The 18657-nt window shown below is 39.9% G+C and overlaps 1 protein-coding gene across 2 annotated transcripts in view; it reads left to right on the top strand.

The window, feature by feature from the left end:
• SLC12A4 (solute carrier family 12 member 4) overlaps positions 1-18657 on the top strand; it is a 1264335-nt gene that overhangs the window by 1185537 nt on the left and 60141 nt on the right. For both annotated transcript variants that reach the window (XM_075188833.1, XM_075188832.1), the window contains 5 exons: positions 6268-6429; positions 13186-13284; positions 13491-13548; positions 14220-14394; positions 15455-15573. In XM_075188833.1, coding sequence (XP_075044934.1) covers positions 6268-6429; positions 13186-13284; positions 13491-13548; positions 14220-14394; positions 15455-15573 — 613 coding nt within the window. The remainder of the gene's footprint in view (positions 1-6267; positions 6430-13185; positions 13285-13490; positions 13549-14219; positions 14395-15454; positions 15574-18657) is intronic.

Here is an 18657-nt window from a genome sequence, read left to right as displayed (position 1 = left end):
TACCCAATTTGAGGATGCCACTTTGGAATTAGAAGAGGATGAGGGGGAGATTTGTGTAGGCGACGAGGGCGCTAATGAGGATGTTGATGAGTATGAGGTTGTTTGTGTAAGTCCTGCACCAGTGGCAGCAGTTCTGGCACGTGACAAGAAAAAGGCCATTGTCATGCCTGGGCATAAAACAAAAAAATCCACTTCTTATGTGTGGAATTATTTCTACCCAAATCCAGACAACAATTGTATAGCCATTTGTAGTGTATGTCAAGCCACAGTCAGTCGAGGGAGGGACCTTAACCATCTTGGAACCTCGTCTATGTTACGCCATTTAACGAGAGTTCATGGCAAAGTGTTGGGAAAAGCTGAAAGTTCTTCCCAAAAGAATACAAGCACTCCCTCATCAGCTAAGACCCTCCGCTCACCGACATACCGACGGCTACAAAATACACCCACCACACCATCCTCATCAATATCCTCAGTAGCGCTCGGAGTTAGCCCGGCATCCCACTTAAGGCTGGATGACTGCGGCACTATTATTGATTCCTCTGAAGAATGCGTTAGTCCTGCTGCTGCTGTTGCTGCTGCTGGGGGTGAATCGTCATCCCAGAGGCAGGTTAATAAAATGAGCAGTCCTACATTTCAGCAATTAACTGTGAAACAATCATTTGCGAGGGGAAGCAAATATGACAGCAGTCACCCAGTCGCCAAGCGAATCAGACGCCATGGCTGCAATGTTAGTGTTAGATCTGCGTCCAATCTCCACAATAAACGCAGCTGGTTTTTCACAGTTAATTGAGGTTTTGTGTCCGTGTTACAGAATTCCATCGCGACACCATTTCTCCCGTAAAGCTATTCCACAACTATACCAAAAAGTGTGTAAAAATGTAGAGATTGCGCTGAAAAATGCCATTCTGCCCACTGTTCACTTAACCACAGATATGTGGACAAGTGGAAGTGGCCAAACCAAAGACTATATGACTGTGACAGCCCACTGGGTTGGTCATTCACCTTCACCAGCAGGAACAGCAGCAGCATGTACACCACTACGTAACATTTGTCACAGGCAGGCCACTCTTTGTATCACCGGCTTCACTAACAGGCATACGGCTGACAATTTGTTACGCAAACTGAGAGATGTGATTGATGCATGGCTTATACCACTCGGACTCTCCCCAGGGTATGTCATTTCAGATAACGCCAACAATATAGTGCGAGCATTACAGCTGGGTGATTTCCAACATATTCCCTGTTTTGCTCACACCATCAACTTGGTGGTGCAGAGCTTCCTACGAAATAACCGTGAGGTGTAGGAGATGCTTTCGGTGGCCCGTAAAATTTCAGGCCATTTCAGGCATTCAGCCACAGCATGTAGGAGATTACAGCAGCTCCAAGAGCAGTTTAACTTGCCCTGCCACCAACTTAAGCAAGAGGTGGTAACTCGGTGGAATTCCACCCTGTACATGCTTCAGAGGATGGAGGAACAGCGCAAAGCCATCCAAGCATATTGCACAAGTCATGACATTGGGAAAGGAGGGGGGATGTATTTCACTCTTGCACAGTGGGGAATCCTTTCAGTGCTGTGCAAGGTGCTGAAACCATTTGAAGTTGTGACATGTGAGGTCAGTGCAGACTCTGCTAGTTTGAGCCAAGTCATTCATTTAGTTAGACTATTGGAAAAGCAGCTTGAGAAAATGAAGGAGGAGCTGAAAGCAAGCAATTCAGCAAAGTATGTTGGCCTTGTCGATCAAGTACTTAATTCGCTTCACAATGATCCTCGAGTTATTAAGATCTTGAACTCGGATCAGTACGTTTTGGCCACTGTGCTTGATCCAAGGTTTAAAACCTACATTGAGTCTTTACTTGTAAATGAGCGAGATGTGAACTTTTGCAAGGAGCTATTGCTCAGCAAGTTGGCCGCTGAACTGGGCCTCGGCTTGACGACGTGTCCTCCTTCACTTTCTCAAGCTGTTGCTCGTAAAAAATTAAATTTCCAAAAAAGAAGCAGGGAAGACACAGGGGGCAGACGAGAACAATTTAACATCTGGGCTGGTTTGAAGGATTTTTCAAAAAAATGTGTCACTTTGCCCATAACTCCATCCAATATGAGTATAAACATGCAAAGGATGGTGGAGGATTACTTTCAAGAGGTAGTTGATATGGAAATGTCAGACAGTCCCTTTCCTTACTGGGAAGAAAAGCAGGCCATTTGGAAACCCATGTACAAACTTGCAACCCATGTACAAACTTGCTTTGCAATACCTAAGCTGCCCACCCTCCAGTGTGTACTCTGAACGAGTGTTCAGCACAGCAGGGAACTTAGTCAGTGATCGCCGTAGAAGGTTACTTCCCAAAAATGTGGAGAAAATGATGTTTATAAAAATGAACTACATCTTCCACAAGGAAGGCCTTCACCATCCAAGACATCCAAGCACTGACTGTTCTCTAATGGCGGATTCAAGCGGCGATGAATTGATAGTCTGTGATGATGACGTACACACTGATGAGGGTGAGGATTAAGCTGAAGATGAAGCCGATAACATCTTTTTAAAACTTTCTATGTAAGTGTAGGGTGCAATCTACCCCCAAAGAGGAAAGGGACTTGTGGCATTTCCATATCACATACCATCTTGAAAGGCTGCTCTTAGGGCAATTTATCCTTAAGGGTAGGGTGTCATAGACAGAGTGACCCTAAACTGGCTTTGTCCATTTTTCATAATATTGTACAGTCTATAATGGCTGAATTTTTGGGTATTTTATACAAGTGGAGGGGGGCCTAGAGAGACAGAAACCAAACTGACCTTTTCCATGTCAATTAATATTGTACAGTCTATAATGGCTGAATTTTTTGGTATTTTATACAAGTGGAGGGGGGCCTTGAGAGACAGAAACCAAACTGGCTTTTTCCATTTCTTTACATATTTAACTATAAGTGTAGGGTGTAATATACATTCAAAGACGATGGCTGCATTGCCAATATGCATAGATGGAGAGGAAGACAATCTGTTTTGTGTGTAGAATAGGCCTACCAACGAAGAATTAAACTGTTTTTTTGGATGATTTATTACTTCAGCAATTAGATTACTTGTCTCTAAAACAGTTGGAGCACTAAATTGGGTTAATTTTAGGCCCAAAAACATGGATTTTCCAAAAAAATAGCAAAACAAAACCAAACAAAACCAAAACCAAAACACGCAATGGCAGTTTTGCAAAACCAAAACCAAAACACGACGGTAATCCAGATCCAAAACCGAATCCAAAACCAAAACACGGGGGTCAGTGACCATCTCTAGTACACATAGACATGGAATGAAGCTATTGTATTTGCTAGGTGTGTAATAAAGAAGTTAAAAGTGACATGGAATGATAATGTTCTAAATATAATTAGTCATGGACTAATGTAATGTTCTTGCAAAGCCTTACGAATATATACACATGTTTTAAATGTGTGTATTCCATATCTAGCAAGTTCATTTCAATTGTAAATATTTGTAGAGCATATGGCTTTCCCACCAAAAAACATGATAAATCCCTGTTTGCATAGGTGTATTGTGGCCAGGGAGTCCTTCATGACTCCGACCTGGTAGTGTCCTTAGGCCAGTCACCCTGCTATAGGTCAGTCTCTTCCACTTCAGTACGAAAAGACATTTGTTGTCAGTGCTTATCCTTATCGCTGCTTATCTGTGTGTGTCCTGCAAAATGAAAATATTAGGTATTAATTCCTATTTAAGCCTGCATCTCAATGTAAATGTTACCTCATTGTATGCAGGTCAGAATTGTATAGATCAGTGATGGCTAACCTGTGACACTCCAGGTGTTGTGAAACTACAAGCCCCAGCATGCTTTGCCAGTAGATAACTAGCTGATAACTGGCAAAGCATGCTGGGGCTTGTAGTTTCACAACACCTGGAGTGTCACAGGTTAGCCGTCACTGGTATAGATCATATAAGCAAGTAATGCAGATTTACTAACACTTGAAAAGAATTGACACAGATGCAGCAGGTGAAGTGATGCATAGACACAGCTGATGAGAAAAATGGGCATTAGTTAATCTTCTATGGATAAAAAAAAAAATATTTTATTTTTACAGTCATTTTTACAGGTCTTTATTATTTCTTTAGAGAAATTATATAGGTATTTATTTTTACCATTTTTCCATAATCGTACATATGTTTGTATCTCAGAGCAGCATAAGCCATTTGTTTACAATGTTAATAAATGGCAGAATAAATCACTTTTGTTTTATTTTGTGCATCATTAGTTTGCTGAATAAACAACCATTATCATACCACCCATCTTAGAAAAAAAAAATGTGTGTTCTATGCCAACAAAAAAAATAAAAATGTGTATACAAAAACGATGTCTACTCCAATATGCTGAGCCCCTAGGATCCTTGAGATACATGCGATCAGCACACCAGTCATCTTGATCATGATGACTGGTATTTTAATGTAGTTTTAAACAATAAATAAGAGCTTAGGGTTTTCTCAGGGGAAAAAAAGCTACCACCACTAGGCTATGGCATGCCCAACTGGTAACACTATAGCAGGGAAACCCTCCCCCTGCCATAATGTGCAACAGCCCTTGTCTGTACAGCATGGGCAATGTGATCTGAAAAGAAAATATGTCCCGGTTACCACTCTGGCCAGTCAAAGTGAAGCCACTCTGTGATGGTTAGACAGGCTCAGAGTGTGTGGCTCTTGAAAACCGCTGTTCTGTTTTCAAGAGCTAAACTATGATCTACTATGGAAGATCACCCACCGCAGAATGAAACTGATACAATTCCCGGTGAATCGCGGCGTTTGGCCCCGGCCCCGCTGTCAAATGACGCATTTGCGTCATTACGTCACTGGGGTGGGTCCAAAATGACGCACATTTTGGAGCCCTACCCCCCGACATGCCCATCTCCCCTGCAGGCTCCCGGAAACCAACATTATAATGTTGGTAAGTATTGTCTAACTGTAAGTGAAACAGCAAATTTTAGTTTGTTAAGTTTCCACATAGCAAGTTCAATTTTTTTTTCCAGACCTAATCATGTTTCATTGTGAATATATTAAAGAGAATGAAAAGGAATAAACAAACATAGTGAGTTAAGCTATATCATACTTGCCAACTTTTCCTCTTTGGCTTCAGGGAGATCCCGGGGCAGGTGGGCGTGCAGGGGTGGGGCCTGACAAAGTGCATCATTTTGGCCCCGCCCCCTAAACAATTGTCACAATTTTGCCCAATTAGAGCAGGGGGTGGGGTTAAGATGACGCGATATTTGCGTCATTAAGTCCCACCCCTCACCACTTATCTATTGCGGGGGCGAGAACCGGGAGGTTGCCCTGCTCTCCAGGGAGAGTAGGCAATTATGCGTTAAAGAAAATCAGCTAAGGAATCTCTAGAGACTGAAGTGTCTTTTACATTTCTGTCTCCATTACTGAAGTCATGTTGTCTTACCCGTCAGTCTTTGATTAAATCTTGGTCTCCATGAAAATGGCCACCTCCATAGGCATCAATACATGGACATAGGACACAATTTCTGATCTGTGTCATCATGCCACAGATGGCGAAGCCAACCACGTCTTGTTCAGCATCAGGGAGAATGCCAGACTCTTCAGGGAGTGAGGGAGATCACCCCTATTTCAGGGAGTCTCCCTGACATTCAGGGAGAGTTGGCAAGTATGAGCTATATAGCTGTCCCTGGAAAGTAAAACAAGAAGCATTCAACAAAATGGAATGAATGTTGTTTATAATAATATAAACGTTGATAATGTTCTAACAGGATATTATAAAAAGACAGTGTTTTTTTTTTTTAAATCCTACATGTTATACATGGTAGTTGTTTACAAGGCATGTTGAGCATAAGCAATATCTATTAGACATCAAATTAATGCTTTTTGGATTTCACTGAAGATGGAATTTACTCAGCTTCGTTTCCTACGGTCATTCTTTTTTTAATACATTCAATTTTCACCAATTCTTTTAGTGTGGCTCATGGGAAACATTCCAAAAATCATTGTCCCTTTCAATCAAATGTCATTAACGTTTGTATGCAAAATTTAAACTGGGTTTCACGAGGAAATCCCAAAACATTTGTACCATTCAGGCAGAACTTCTGTCTACTTTAACTTGTATAGTCCAGTCCAGTTCAAACACCATTATGCAAACATTTATTCTCCATATGCTTTCTTCCAGTTTTCTTGCCTCCCTCTGGTGTTTTTTGTTTTAATTTCTTGTTCTGTTTTTTAAATTAATAATAGAGTAAATTTGCTTATTTTCTGACATTCACAGATAACCTATGGAGTAATTACTTAGAAAAAGGTGCAATCCTTGAGAAATTCCAAAACTTCTCAGTAGATGTGGGATCTAAGAGCAATCTTCATTTGTATGTCTTGGCAGACATCACAACCACATTTACAGTACTTGTTGGCATCTTTTTCCCATCTGTAACTGGTAAGAATTGCAGATTATGTTTAATCAATGCCTGTCTGTATGTAACATTTCTGTAAATATCACCACACCATAAATTGTAATCCCATTTTAAGGAATCCAGCAAATACTTAATTTATATAATATAGCAATTTAGTATTAAAACATTTTAAAAAAATTGCTGGAAAAATACAGTATGTTTTCAGTCTATGGTGTGTATTGAAAATAAAGCCTTTTGCTTACATTTCCACTGGAACTGTAAGCTAGTAACTCAAATGGCTCCAATCAAACAAAAAACACTAAAATAACAGTAGTAATGCATGTTTTAACTACTTTATTTTGGTTATGTGTCTGTTCTACAGACAATAACTTTTGTTTTTGTTTTTTTTACCCTCATACTATGCTGTCTCTGAACTTTGTGTACATTAAGGTGGAAGGAAGTTCATATTGGGCAGGAAGTGGGAGGATAAATATCATGAGGGGTGGCACCATTTATGAAGTTTTGGTTTGACCACCAGTCTGTATATCTGTAATGCATTTTATGGAATACAATGATTGGCAAGGTTTATTTGATTTTGGAGACGATTAGGAGAGAAAAAATAGTTGTATTTGTTTGTTTACTTTTTTTTCCATGTATTTATTTTAATTTATCTTAAACTCTGTAGAAATCTTTAAAATTGTTATTCTTTGAGGGTTTTTTTTTTGTTGTTCATCCTCTATGTGAAGATGATAGTCTAATAGATCTCCCCTGCAGACCAAAACTATTTGATTTGGTGGTATCTGGAACACATAGCAGCTTTTACACTACACGTCCAAAAGTATGTGGACATTGAATATCACATCCGTATGTGCATGACCAATTCATGGACGTTAATATGGAGTCCCCCCCCCCCCCCCCCCCTTGCTGCTATAACAGGCTCCACTCTTTTGGGAAAGCTTTCCACTAAATTTTGGAACATGGCTGCAGGGATTCACATTCATTCAGCTACAAGAGCATTAGTAAGGTTGGACAATAATGCTTGGTTCACAGTTCAGTTAATCCCAAACATTGGGGTTAAGATCAGGGCTCTGTGCAGGCCTGTCAGTTTCTTCCACACCAAACTCTGGAAACTCCTTGAACTGTTTTCACAAAGTTGGGGGCACACAATTAAGATTTCACTTATTTGGAATGAAGGGCCCATGCCAAACCATGAAAAACTGTCCCAACCATTATTCTTCCTATTCCAAACTTTACAGTTGGCAGTATGCATTCAGATATGAAGTGTTCTTCTGGCAACCACCAAACCCAGATTCGTGTATCAGACTGCCAGATGATAACTCAGGATTACTTACTCCAGAGAACGCATTTCCACTGTACCAGAGTTCAATGCAAGTGTATTCTGCACCTCTCCAGTTGACATTTGGCATTCCGCATGGTGATCTGAGGCTTGTATGCAACTGCTCGGCATCAAAACCCAATCTGAGAAGTGCTAATGACCAGTTTTTGTTGCTTCCAGAGACAGTTTGGAACTTAATAGTGAGTCTTGCAACTGAGACAGTGTTACGACTCTGCCTATTGTTTGTATCTAGCAGCAGTACCCCATAACACCAGAGGTGCTGCTGTTCTGTTCCTGAACTCTTCAACATGCCTGAAGGAGTTAAGCTCCTTGCCTGATGCCTAATTAGAACTGCACCTGTCGCACTGTTTCAAATACCTGCCTCATGTTGTGCTCTGTGCAATTCATCCGTTTATTCCTGGCTGCTGCTGTTTCCCTCTGTTCCTGTGTTTGCTCCATTGCTGCTTGATCTTCTGTTGTGACCCTCCGCTTGATTCCTGGACCCTGCTCGTTTGCCTGTTGACTTGACCTTTGGCTTGACTTTTGGACTTATTTGCTTGTGACCCTGATCTCTGCCTGGCTATTTGGATTCTGTTAACCTGATCTCTGCTTCATCCTTGGACAGCCTTGTGCCTCCTGGACTGGGGTAACTTATATTACCTGTTCCTGCCATTTAACTGTACAGTCACTATTTGGAACCTGTTCTTGTGCCTTCTGGACTGGGATAGCTTATATTACCTGTTCCTGCCATTTAACTGTACAGTCACTATTTGGAACCTGTTCTCGTGCCTCCTGGACTGGGGTAACTTATATTACCTGTTCCTGCCATTTAACTGTACAGTCACTATTTGGAACCTGTTCTTTTCTGTGGATTTGAGTTATCCTTGTTTATGTATTTGGCTTAATAAAGACAGTTTGCTTTATACTTCCGTTGCTGCTTCGTGAATGCACTAGGAATCATAACAGACATATGATTTTTATACACTTACACACTTGGCGGTGTCTCATTCTGTGAGATTTTGTGGCCTACTATTTTGTGGCTGAGCTGTTTTGCTCCTAGACGTTTCCACTTTTATACACCTGATAGCAATGGGGGTGGCTAAACTGGTTAAATACACAAATTAGAAGGGATGTCCACATTCTTTTGGCAATGTAGAGTATGTAAGTGTGTTTTTTAGGTCAAGTTTGCACTTCATTTAATACTGTTAGGTGAGATGAAGTTTGGGCTTGCCGTATTAAAATATTTTCCACACCTGAGGGAGTCCAGTTGATGTCATTGCAATGTCACTCGTTTAGGTATTCATTTTGAACACAGGGATTACATTGAGTGCTGTAGCAAAGTGTTCAGATGCTCAGTAACATAATGGATTGGTTCCTGCCCTCTAACTTTAATGGTCACTGACAGTTCGGTTCTTTTATGTTATCTCAGAAACATATAAAGGGTCTTGGATGACATATATATGTTGTGGGGTGTCATATTGTGGTCAAGTAAACACTAAAATTAAAAACACATGAGAATAATGTCTATCTTGACTATCCTGGTTTAATAAACAAACTAAGGTGTTGATTTGGAGCTGTTCTGAATCAACTATGACACTTCCAACTGTGAAATGATGATCTGATTTAGATATTAGATTATAGTTGTGTATGATTTGTTCACACTCACTCTCCCTCAGGAAAAAATTTAATTGGGAATTAAGCTGGAAACATTTCCTCATTTTATGACATTGTAGGCTTTGATATTTAATACAGGTTATTGAACTACAAGGTGGCTTCTTCTTGAATTTTCAAATTAAGGAGATATCTCTTAAAATACGTGCATACGTGGGTTTTTGCAAGTAAAACAAGCTTTTTCATATTTTTGTAACCAATTTATTACATTGTGTTTGTTTATACTTAGGTTATATTTAATTACATTACATGTTTGTTTTTTTAATAGCTACATTGATTGAGTGGTTTGTGTTTGTCTGTGACATGCAGACTGTCCAAGGGTATTCACTTCAGTTCAGAGTAGGGGGAAGGGGTATTGTTTTATTTGACTGCTGCACCTGGGTCCCACATCATCAGCATCATCGAGTTTGTCTGGGATAACATGAAGAGAAAGAAGGATCTGAGCAAGCCTATAGCCACAAAAGATCTGTGGTTAGTTCTCCCAGATGTTTGCAACAACTTCCTTGTCGAGTTCCTTTAAAAACTGTGTGCAAGTGTACCTAGAAGAATTGATGCTGTTTTGAAGGCAAAGGGTGGTCACACCAAATATTGATTTAATTTAGATTTCTCTTCTGTTCATTCACTCTGCATTTTGTTAATTGATGAAAAATAAAATATGATATGAAACATGACATACAGGTCTATGAGTACTTTGGATTGGGACCCTGAAGTGCCTGTTTGGGCAATCACAAGCTTGCTGAGGTAATTAAACTTGGAGCAGATAATGCTTGGTGTACTTATGGCATCATCTCGATTTGCCAGCTTTGCCATGGTACCTATCTGAAGTAATTTGAGCACTTTAAGGTAGCGTTTGCAGTCCCAAACCAAGACATGCGTTACAGGCACCATTTTGTACTAATGCTGCACTCTTGCGGCATGCTCCTATAAAACCTATTCTAAGTGGGTTGGTCCACGTAAAATGATCTCCATATTATGTGCATCTATACTCCCGCACTCAATAATTGGAGACCTAATCGTTCTTAAGACTAGAAAGGAATCTGCCCTAGGTCCATTTAGTGAGGTGGATTGGAATTTCGTACTTGTTGGGGCACAGGTGGTCATGTCCAGTACCAGATTTCATCACATTCAGCTTTTTGTTTTACACAGAGTTTAATACATCCGTTTTTAAATGAAGAGATTGGGTAGGCGACCTACTTTCAACTGCCCTAATTGTGGCGCGGGACTCACCGCTTTCTGCTATCTTCTCTGGTCCTGTCCAGAAGTCCTTAGTTTTTGGACCATAGTGGTGCCCCATGTTCAGATGACGGGGATTCAAATTCCTTTATTGTATCCTAAAACCTGTATTTTGGGGGGGACAGTCACTTTCCATCTAGATAAGACTTCCTTGTGATATGTTATGAACCTCCTTGCCATGGCTAAGTATGTCAAAGCTAGAACATGGATGGCTAATGAGAAACAGTCTGTTGCCAGTTGGATTGCCTTAGTGAATGACTTTGTTGGGCATGGAAGATATATCCATACGAGAAGAAAATCCATGCTTAAGTATTACAAGATCTAGTCCCGGTGGACTAAGTCCCATTTCGATATATATATCATCATTGTCTGAAGACTCAGAAAAGGATTCGTTTTAGGCACCCGGTCTGTGGCTTTATCTGACTCTCCTTTTTGTCCTTTTTTATGTGAATTTTTCTGCTCTTTTTAAGTAGTGCGTTTTGATGTTGGTAGAATTTATTCATTTTTTTTTATTCATACGCAAGAATTGTCTGCGTTGTTTTGTTTTCCTAAATATTTACAGGGTATTACTACTGCTTATTCTGAGTTATTTTTCTGTCTATTTGCTCTATAACGTGTGCTGCTGTTTTTGATATTGTCATATTTGTTGTTTTGGGTGGTGGTGGGAGTTTTATTGTTTTTTCAATGAAAAGACTTGTTTAAAAAAAAAAAAACATCAATGGGCCCATTCAGTTCGGCTGCATTATTCTAGGAATACCGCGGCATGCACACTGTTATCACTACTACAGTAATAGTGTGCAGTATTACCGTTAATATAGTAATTTTAACGCAGATTTTTGCTCGCAGCTCTCAGGGCCGCAAGCAAAAGTCTGTGTTAAAATTGCCGTATTAATGGTAATTCTAAGAGCGCCGCGTTATCTCTAGAATAATGTGGTCGAATTGAATCGGCCCCCTAGATTGATTGGCTTGGAGATTGACCGGGAAATCTTAAGAAATAAAGAAGTTTCTGAATCCGTGATCAGTACAATGCTGCAAGCTATGAAAAAAGAATTCTTCCATTCTCTATTACAAAAAAATTTAAAAATTGTCAGTCTTGGTGCGAGTCTAAAGTTAATCCAACTTCAGTGACTATTTCACACATCTTAGATTTCCTACTAGATGGCCTTACTAAGAGTCTTGCCTCAATAAGTGTCCTGTTGGACACTTAGTGAGGCAAGAAAAACTAATTATACGTTTCTCCACAAGCAGTAAAAAAGGTCTGTCCTTCATTCAGACCTTTTATGGCACCATGGGACATCAATTTAGTCCTCGATATGCTAAGGAATGACCCCTTTGAACCGCTACAAAAAGTACCTGTGTAATGGATGACTACAAAATTATTATTTCTAGTGACAATGACTGCTGCCAGGATAATTGGGGAATTAGAAGCACTATGGTGTCAAGAACCTCTCCTGAATATGTTTTTACAATGATGTTGAGAGCCAATCCTGCTTTTTTAGCAAAAGTAGTATCTACACGAGTCAAGAAGTAGTGCTACTAGCTTTCTTTCCACAAACTAAAGGTGAGAAAGAAAACAAACTACATTCTCTTGATCTTGTATGAGCCATTTCTATAGTCTTGTCTAGAACAAAGGAGTTCAGTAAAACAGAACAACTGTTAGTGATACCTGCAGACTTTTGGAAAAGATATACTACTGCTAAACAAGCTATGCTCAGATGGATCATACAGGTATATACAAGAGTTGTGGACAGGAAGTTCATTAAATTCTGAAATCCCATGCAACATGCTACATTTTGCGCAAAGAAGACTCTGTGACAGCGTTGTGTAAAGCAACACAATGGATATCCTCTCATACATTTTTAGGTCATTATCACCTTAATGTGTTATCAGGAGATACTCAATTTTGCAGACATGCCTCCTTCAGTCAGCCAATAAATAAATTATTTTTGTAGCATATACTTGTTAATTGGTTATTTATTAACCCCCCCCCCCCCCCCCATGTATTGCTTGGGTACGTCCCACAATAAAGGCTGCCATGAAAGAGTGGAGGGGAGAAATGTGGATTGCTTGACTTGTGATTCTTTTTCCACAAAGAATTCCATGGCAGCCTAGTATACTGCCACCCAGGTTGTAGTATATTGTTTTCCAGAAGACCGCTTGGGAAGTACTCAAAAGACGAGGAGGATCTGGCTCCTGCTCTCTCTCTGAGGGGTGTTTTTGTTAGACCTATCTCTGGTTTAACACAACTGAAGTAAAACCATAGTAAAGAATGTCATGGAGTATTTAGAGGAAAAGGAATTAACAGTAAGATTATTCACATTTTTCTTCACCTCAAATATTAACAAGTAATACAAAAATAATTTCCTTATTTGTTATGGCAAGTAACCAAAACAAATCATTGTGCTGTTTTTTGTTTGTCCACAACAGCATAGACGTTTGACATTGGCTCTGTGGCTAATGTTGTTTTAATATCCCTTAAAATACAAGCACTACATCATAAGTACTTGTTCTGTTTTACAGAGCTGTAAATTTGATTGTTTTTGTTTCATGACTTCCGCAGGAATAATGGCTGGAAGTAACCGATCTGGAGACCTCAAAGATGCTCAGAAGTCAATTCCTGTAGGCACAATTTTAGCTATAATCACCACTTCTTTGGTCTGTATCCTATTTTGAATATCCAGTGCAGAATTATCGTATATAGTTGGAGGAATGGGGTTCGGGTATACAAAACTGTAAATTGGGTATTAGTTCTTTCACTTCATTGTACTTTCAAGTAGTTTAGTAATACAGTACATATATTTCCTAAGATAGAGATGGCTGATATTCAAATAAAAAAAAAATGTGTTTCCTTAACACTGCCATCAGATTTCAGCACTGTGGTTCTTTTCGGTGCATGCATCGAGGGTGTCGTTTTACGGGACAAGTAAGTCATCATATTCTTATTGTTTGTGTCTTGTAAACTATCTGTTCACATCATGATATTTCTTTACATCTTTTGTTTGTTCCTATTTTTGCTTAAACCCGTTTCCTCTATTTCACCTTTCATACATACTAGGTTCCTCTATTTCCCTGCCACACACATCTTTTCTCATTACATTATTTGTTCTCTTACAGTTTCTCAGGGATTTAGTGGTCAATCCCTGATGAATATTTTCATGTGTTAAACTGAAAAGCAATTTGTTACCGCTGTGTATACATTACTACATTTCACAATTTTGTTTGGACACGTTTATAGTTGAGCTATGTAGAAACAAAAATCGGATTGCAATCCTTCTTTGCCTTTTTCTTACCCCTGTTCGAGTTTTTGGCTTATAAAACAGGCAATATGTTGTTCCAGGCACTAACAAACACAGTAGTTCTCCAGTGATTAATTACTTAATGGTGAAATCATCTGAATTAAAGGTTGCACTAGTGCTTTGAACACTGAACACAGGGATACTTGGCATATAAGCCTTACAGCCCCTTGTGTAGCGACTTCCGAGATGTGTCAAATCATGGCTCTTGGAATGTATCTAACTTACTGAATATATATTTTATGTTTTCCCTTGCATTCTTCTATATGTTTGAGTTTGGTAATTAATGATTTCTTTATAGGTATGGTGATGCAGTGAACAAGAATTTGGTGGTTGGGACCCTCTCATGGCCTTCTCCATGGGTCATAGTTATTGGGTCTTTCTTCTCTACTTGTGGAGCTGGGTTGCAAAGTCTGACTGGAGCACCACGATTATTGCAAGCAATTGCTAAAGATAATATAGTTCCATTTCTGCGAGTGAGTGAACCTTGGGATTGTTATGCTAACTGTGACAGTTTTTTCCTTGAATCAGATGGTGGACAATAAAAATTAAAATTCCATTTTTTCATTTTGTTCCATTCTGTCTTTTAAAAGTAGGAAACTGGGATAAGAGCTTTTCTTTGCCTGTAATGAGCATTTTGATTCATATATTTTCAGGGCAAAAAACAGTGATTTACTTTTAGAAACATAGGACACCTAATCATAATTTCCCTTAATGCAGGCTTGCAGTATATACAAGTCTGCTGTAATGTATGCAGGCTGACATTTTGATTTTGGATGTAGAAAATGAAGTTTGGGAGATATAACTGAACCATAACATCTTCAGAAATAAAAATAAAGATGTATGAGAGAAAACAAACCATGGCAAAATTTGAAACCAGTGTACTTTTACATTTTTGGCTGATAAAATAATTATTACATAGGCTGCGTTTTATTTTGTTCATTCTATCAAGAGTGTTTCATGCAAGCAAATGTCTGTGTTGGTTTAAGTGTGAGAATCTTGATTCTGTTATGTAAATGCAGAATTCATAGAGCATAAAGCATGAGCTGTGTATTTTGCTCTATTTTTGCTAATTATATTTAATAAGAGATCTTTTTATGTTTAATTGTGAGTAGAACACCTATTGTAATAATTTTTCAAAATACGGGACACGCAGGAGTACAGTTTTTGAATTGGACAGGGCTATAATAATAGGAAGTCAATCAGCATTATCGTGTTAACAGCAGCAGCACCAGATATTTTACTCTGCCAACTCCTGCATGTCTTCTGTGTAGGCAATTATGAACAGGGAGAGGCCAACATGTAGCCAATCCAAGCATCAGAACAGACAATATAATAATCCATTGAATAATGTGCAGATAGATTGTGGTGTCTGAAAAGAAGTTAATATATCAAATTTATTTTATAACTAAGTTTGATTTGCTGCAGCATCACTAGGCTACTTAACACTTTTATTTATGGAACATGATTGAAAAATATCTCCAGTCCATATCAAAAGAATACATTAACTTTGTTTAGTAATCTTTTTTTCAACAGGTATTTGGACATGGTAAAGTGAATGGTGAGCCAACCTGGGCTCTCCTCCTTACTGCTTTAATTGCTGAGCTGGGAATTCTCATTGCCTCCGTGGACATGGTAGCACCCATCTTATCAATGTAAGAATGCATTGATTATGATAGCAGTGTTGCAATATCAGTACTAGTATTATAGTTGTATTAGGGACAGATTCAATTCGGCCACGTTGGTCTAGGATTAATGCGGCGTTGGTAGTATTACCCAGATTTTTACTCGCGTCCCCCGAGAGGTGCGAGCAAAAATCAGCATTAAAATTACCGTACGAACAGTAATACTGCACACCTTTACCGTACTAACGGTAATAGTGTGCAGGCCGTGTTATCCCTATAATAACGCGGCTGAATTTAATTGGCCCCTTAGTATTGCAATATTAGATACATAAAGTTTATTGGTAAACATATGTGGTTATAATTTTTTCCCCAATAATGGTTATTATGGTTGCAAAATCTGACAGACTAGGTTGCTTAAGTTTTCTTAAAAAAAAATAATGAAAGCACTCGTAGACCATTTAAAAATGAATTATATATAAAACCAATATATGAAAATATATATGCAAAATATTGGATAAAATATTAGACAATATTCTCTATATTTATCCATTGAGGAGTAAAGCACATTGTCCATTGTCCTGTAAAACTCCAAATGGGCAAACCATTCTTTAATGGTAGGGGCATTTGACGATCTCCAATGGACCGGGATCACGGCCTTTTCCGCATTACAGAGATTTTTATCTGTTGATTTTTTATACTGCGAGATAGACATTTTGTTGTCGTTTAGTAACCAGAATTTAGGGCAATTGGATAACTCAATACCCACTATGGCTTTGACGAGAAGAAGACCTGCATCCCAGAAGGGCCTAAGTGCTTTGCAATCCCACCATATGTGTAATGGGGTACCCGGCGCCAGCTGGCATCGCCAACATAGGTTTGACTGCCCTGGAAACATCTTGGCTAACAGGCTGGAACACGGGTACCATCTGGTCAAAACTTTCTACTGGGTTTCAATTATTCGAACACTAACCGAGCTAGACTGTGTGCGTAAAAAAATATCACTCCAATCCTGCTCTGTTATTGAGCATTCCAATTCGTACTCCCAATCTTGTATAAAGGTGAGTCGTTTATTGAAGGAGTATTCAATAAGGATACTATAATTAAGAGATAGTGTATGTCTAGGATACAGTGCTGTGGTACATAGGGATTCGAATTTAGTAAGCAGTCGTGCCGCAGACTCACGAATCCCCGAGGAGCCCAGAAAATGTCGGAGCTGTAAATGCCTCCATATCTCCGCGTCCGGGAGATCCCATTTGGACTGAAGATCGGCGAAAGGTAAAGCCCCAGAGACGCCCACCAGCTGGCCTACATGGTGAAGTCCCGCCTCCGTTCAATGTCTAAAGGTCCGTTTTATAAGGCCTGGAGGAAAATCTGGGTTGTCAAAGGTGAATGTCGGGAGGAGATATGTGGGACTGAGCGTAATTTGGACCATCTAGTCAAAGTTGGGGTAACAGTTGGGTGGACAATTCTAGGGAGTGACGACAACCAGGGTATGTATTGAAGTGGTTTACTGGAGATGTAGCTCTCTATCCGAACCCTTTGTTTGTCCGGGCACTGTCTCGTCCAGTCCAACACGCAATTTAACATAACAGCGTTGTAGTATGTGGCAAAGTGCGGGAGTTGTAGACCTCCAGCATGCTTACGCATATGTAATATATCGTGTCTAAAGCGGGGTCGCCTACCTCCCCAAACAAAGTCCCGAACAGCTTTATGTAATGTCTTGCACCATGAGGTTGGGATGTGTATAGGCAGTGTGTGAAGTAGGTAGAGAATCCGTGGCAGTATGTTCCTTTCCACCACATTGACTCTGCCTATCGGGGAAAAGCCTTTCGGGAGCCAATTTTTTAGGTCGTTGCAAATGGTATTGGTGTTTGGTAAGAAATTTTCTTCGAATTGTCTCTATTAATAAATCCCCCCAAATATTTTAGTCGTGTGGGATGCCATGTAGACTGGAAAGATGGCTTCAGGCCTTCAACTACTAGCTCAGATATTAAGGGTCACAGATTTTGAATAGTTAATTTTAAAGCTGGAGAGTTCTCCAAAAGTTTGAAATTCCAATAATAAATTAGGGATTGAAATTACAGGGTTAGTGAGAATGGCCAGGAGGTCATCTGCGAAGAGGGCAAGCTTGAAGCTTTTGTCCTCTATTTGTAAACCGGAAATGTCAGGGTTATGCCCGAATGGAGCGAGCCAAAGCTTCCATGCATAGAATAAAGATCAGTGGGCACAGGGGACAGCCCTGTCTAGTACCATTTGATATGACAATGGGCTCTGACATGTCTCCATTGACCTTAACCCTAGCCGTCAGCTGAGAATACAGAGCGGCAATCCGGGCCAAACTCAGTGAACCCAGACCCAAGTGGCTGAGGACCCCTTGCATAAAATCCCAATCCACTCTATCAAACGCATTTTCAGCGTCCGTGGATAAAAAAATTGTTGGTATGTTGGTGGCAGTTGCATACTGCACTAAGTTGATTAGTTTTGTAGTGTTGTCTCGCGCCTCTCTTCCCGGGACAAACCATACCTGATCCGAATGGATGATTTGAGGCAGATATGGTTTCAACCTATTAGCTATCAACTTAGCGTACAGCTTAATGTCCCCGTTGAGTAAAGAGATGGGCCTATAACTGGAACACAGTGCTGGGTCTTTCCCTTCTTTTGGCAAGACAGTGATATGTGCAGCTAAAGCTTGAGGGGAAAAATGTGCATGAGCCGAGACTGAATTGAAGTCCTGAAGCATGAGGGGGGCTAGCTGCATTTTAAAGGTATTGTAGTACGAGGTAGTAAAACCATTGGGTCCCGGGCTTTTCCCCGAAGGCGTCGTCTTTATCGCCTCTTCAAGTTCCTCAATTGTAAAGGGTTCTTCTAATAATTGTACGGATTCCGCATCTAAGATAGGGAAATCAATCCGTTGGAGATAATCTGCTATACGGGTCTGTTTAGCGTACCGCATATCTGCGTAAGAGGTGCTGGAAAGGTTATAGAGTTTAGTATAATAAGCATGAAATGCCGCGGCGATATCAGACGTGTGGATCGACAGGGTCCCTGTTTCCGATTTAATTTGAGGTATATAGAGTTGGGCCCTCTGGGTACGCAGAGCGCAAGCTAAAAGTT

Source organism: Mixophyes fleayi, chromosome 10 (assembly GCF_038048845.1).
Source record: "Mixophyes fleayi isolate aMixFle1 chromosome 10, aMixFle1.hap1, whole genome shotgun sequence".
NCBI lineage: Eukaryota > Metazoa > Chordata > Amphibia > Anura > Limnodynastidae > Mixophyes > Mixophyes fleayi.
This window is presented reverse-complemented; position numbering and strand designations above follow the sequence as displayed.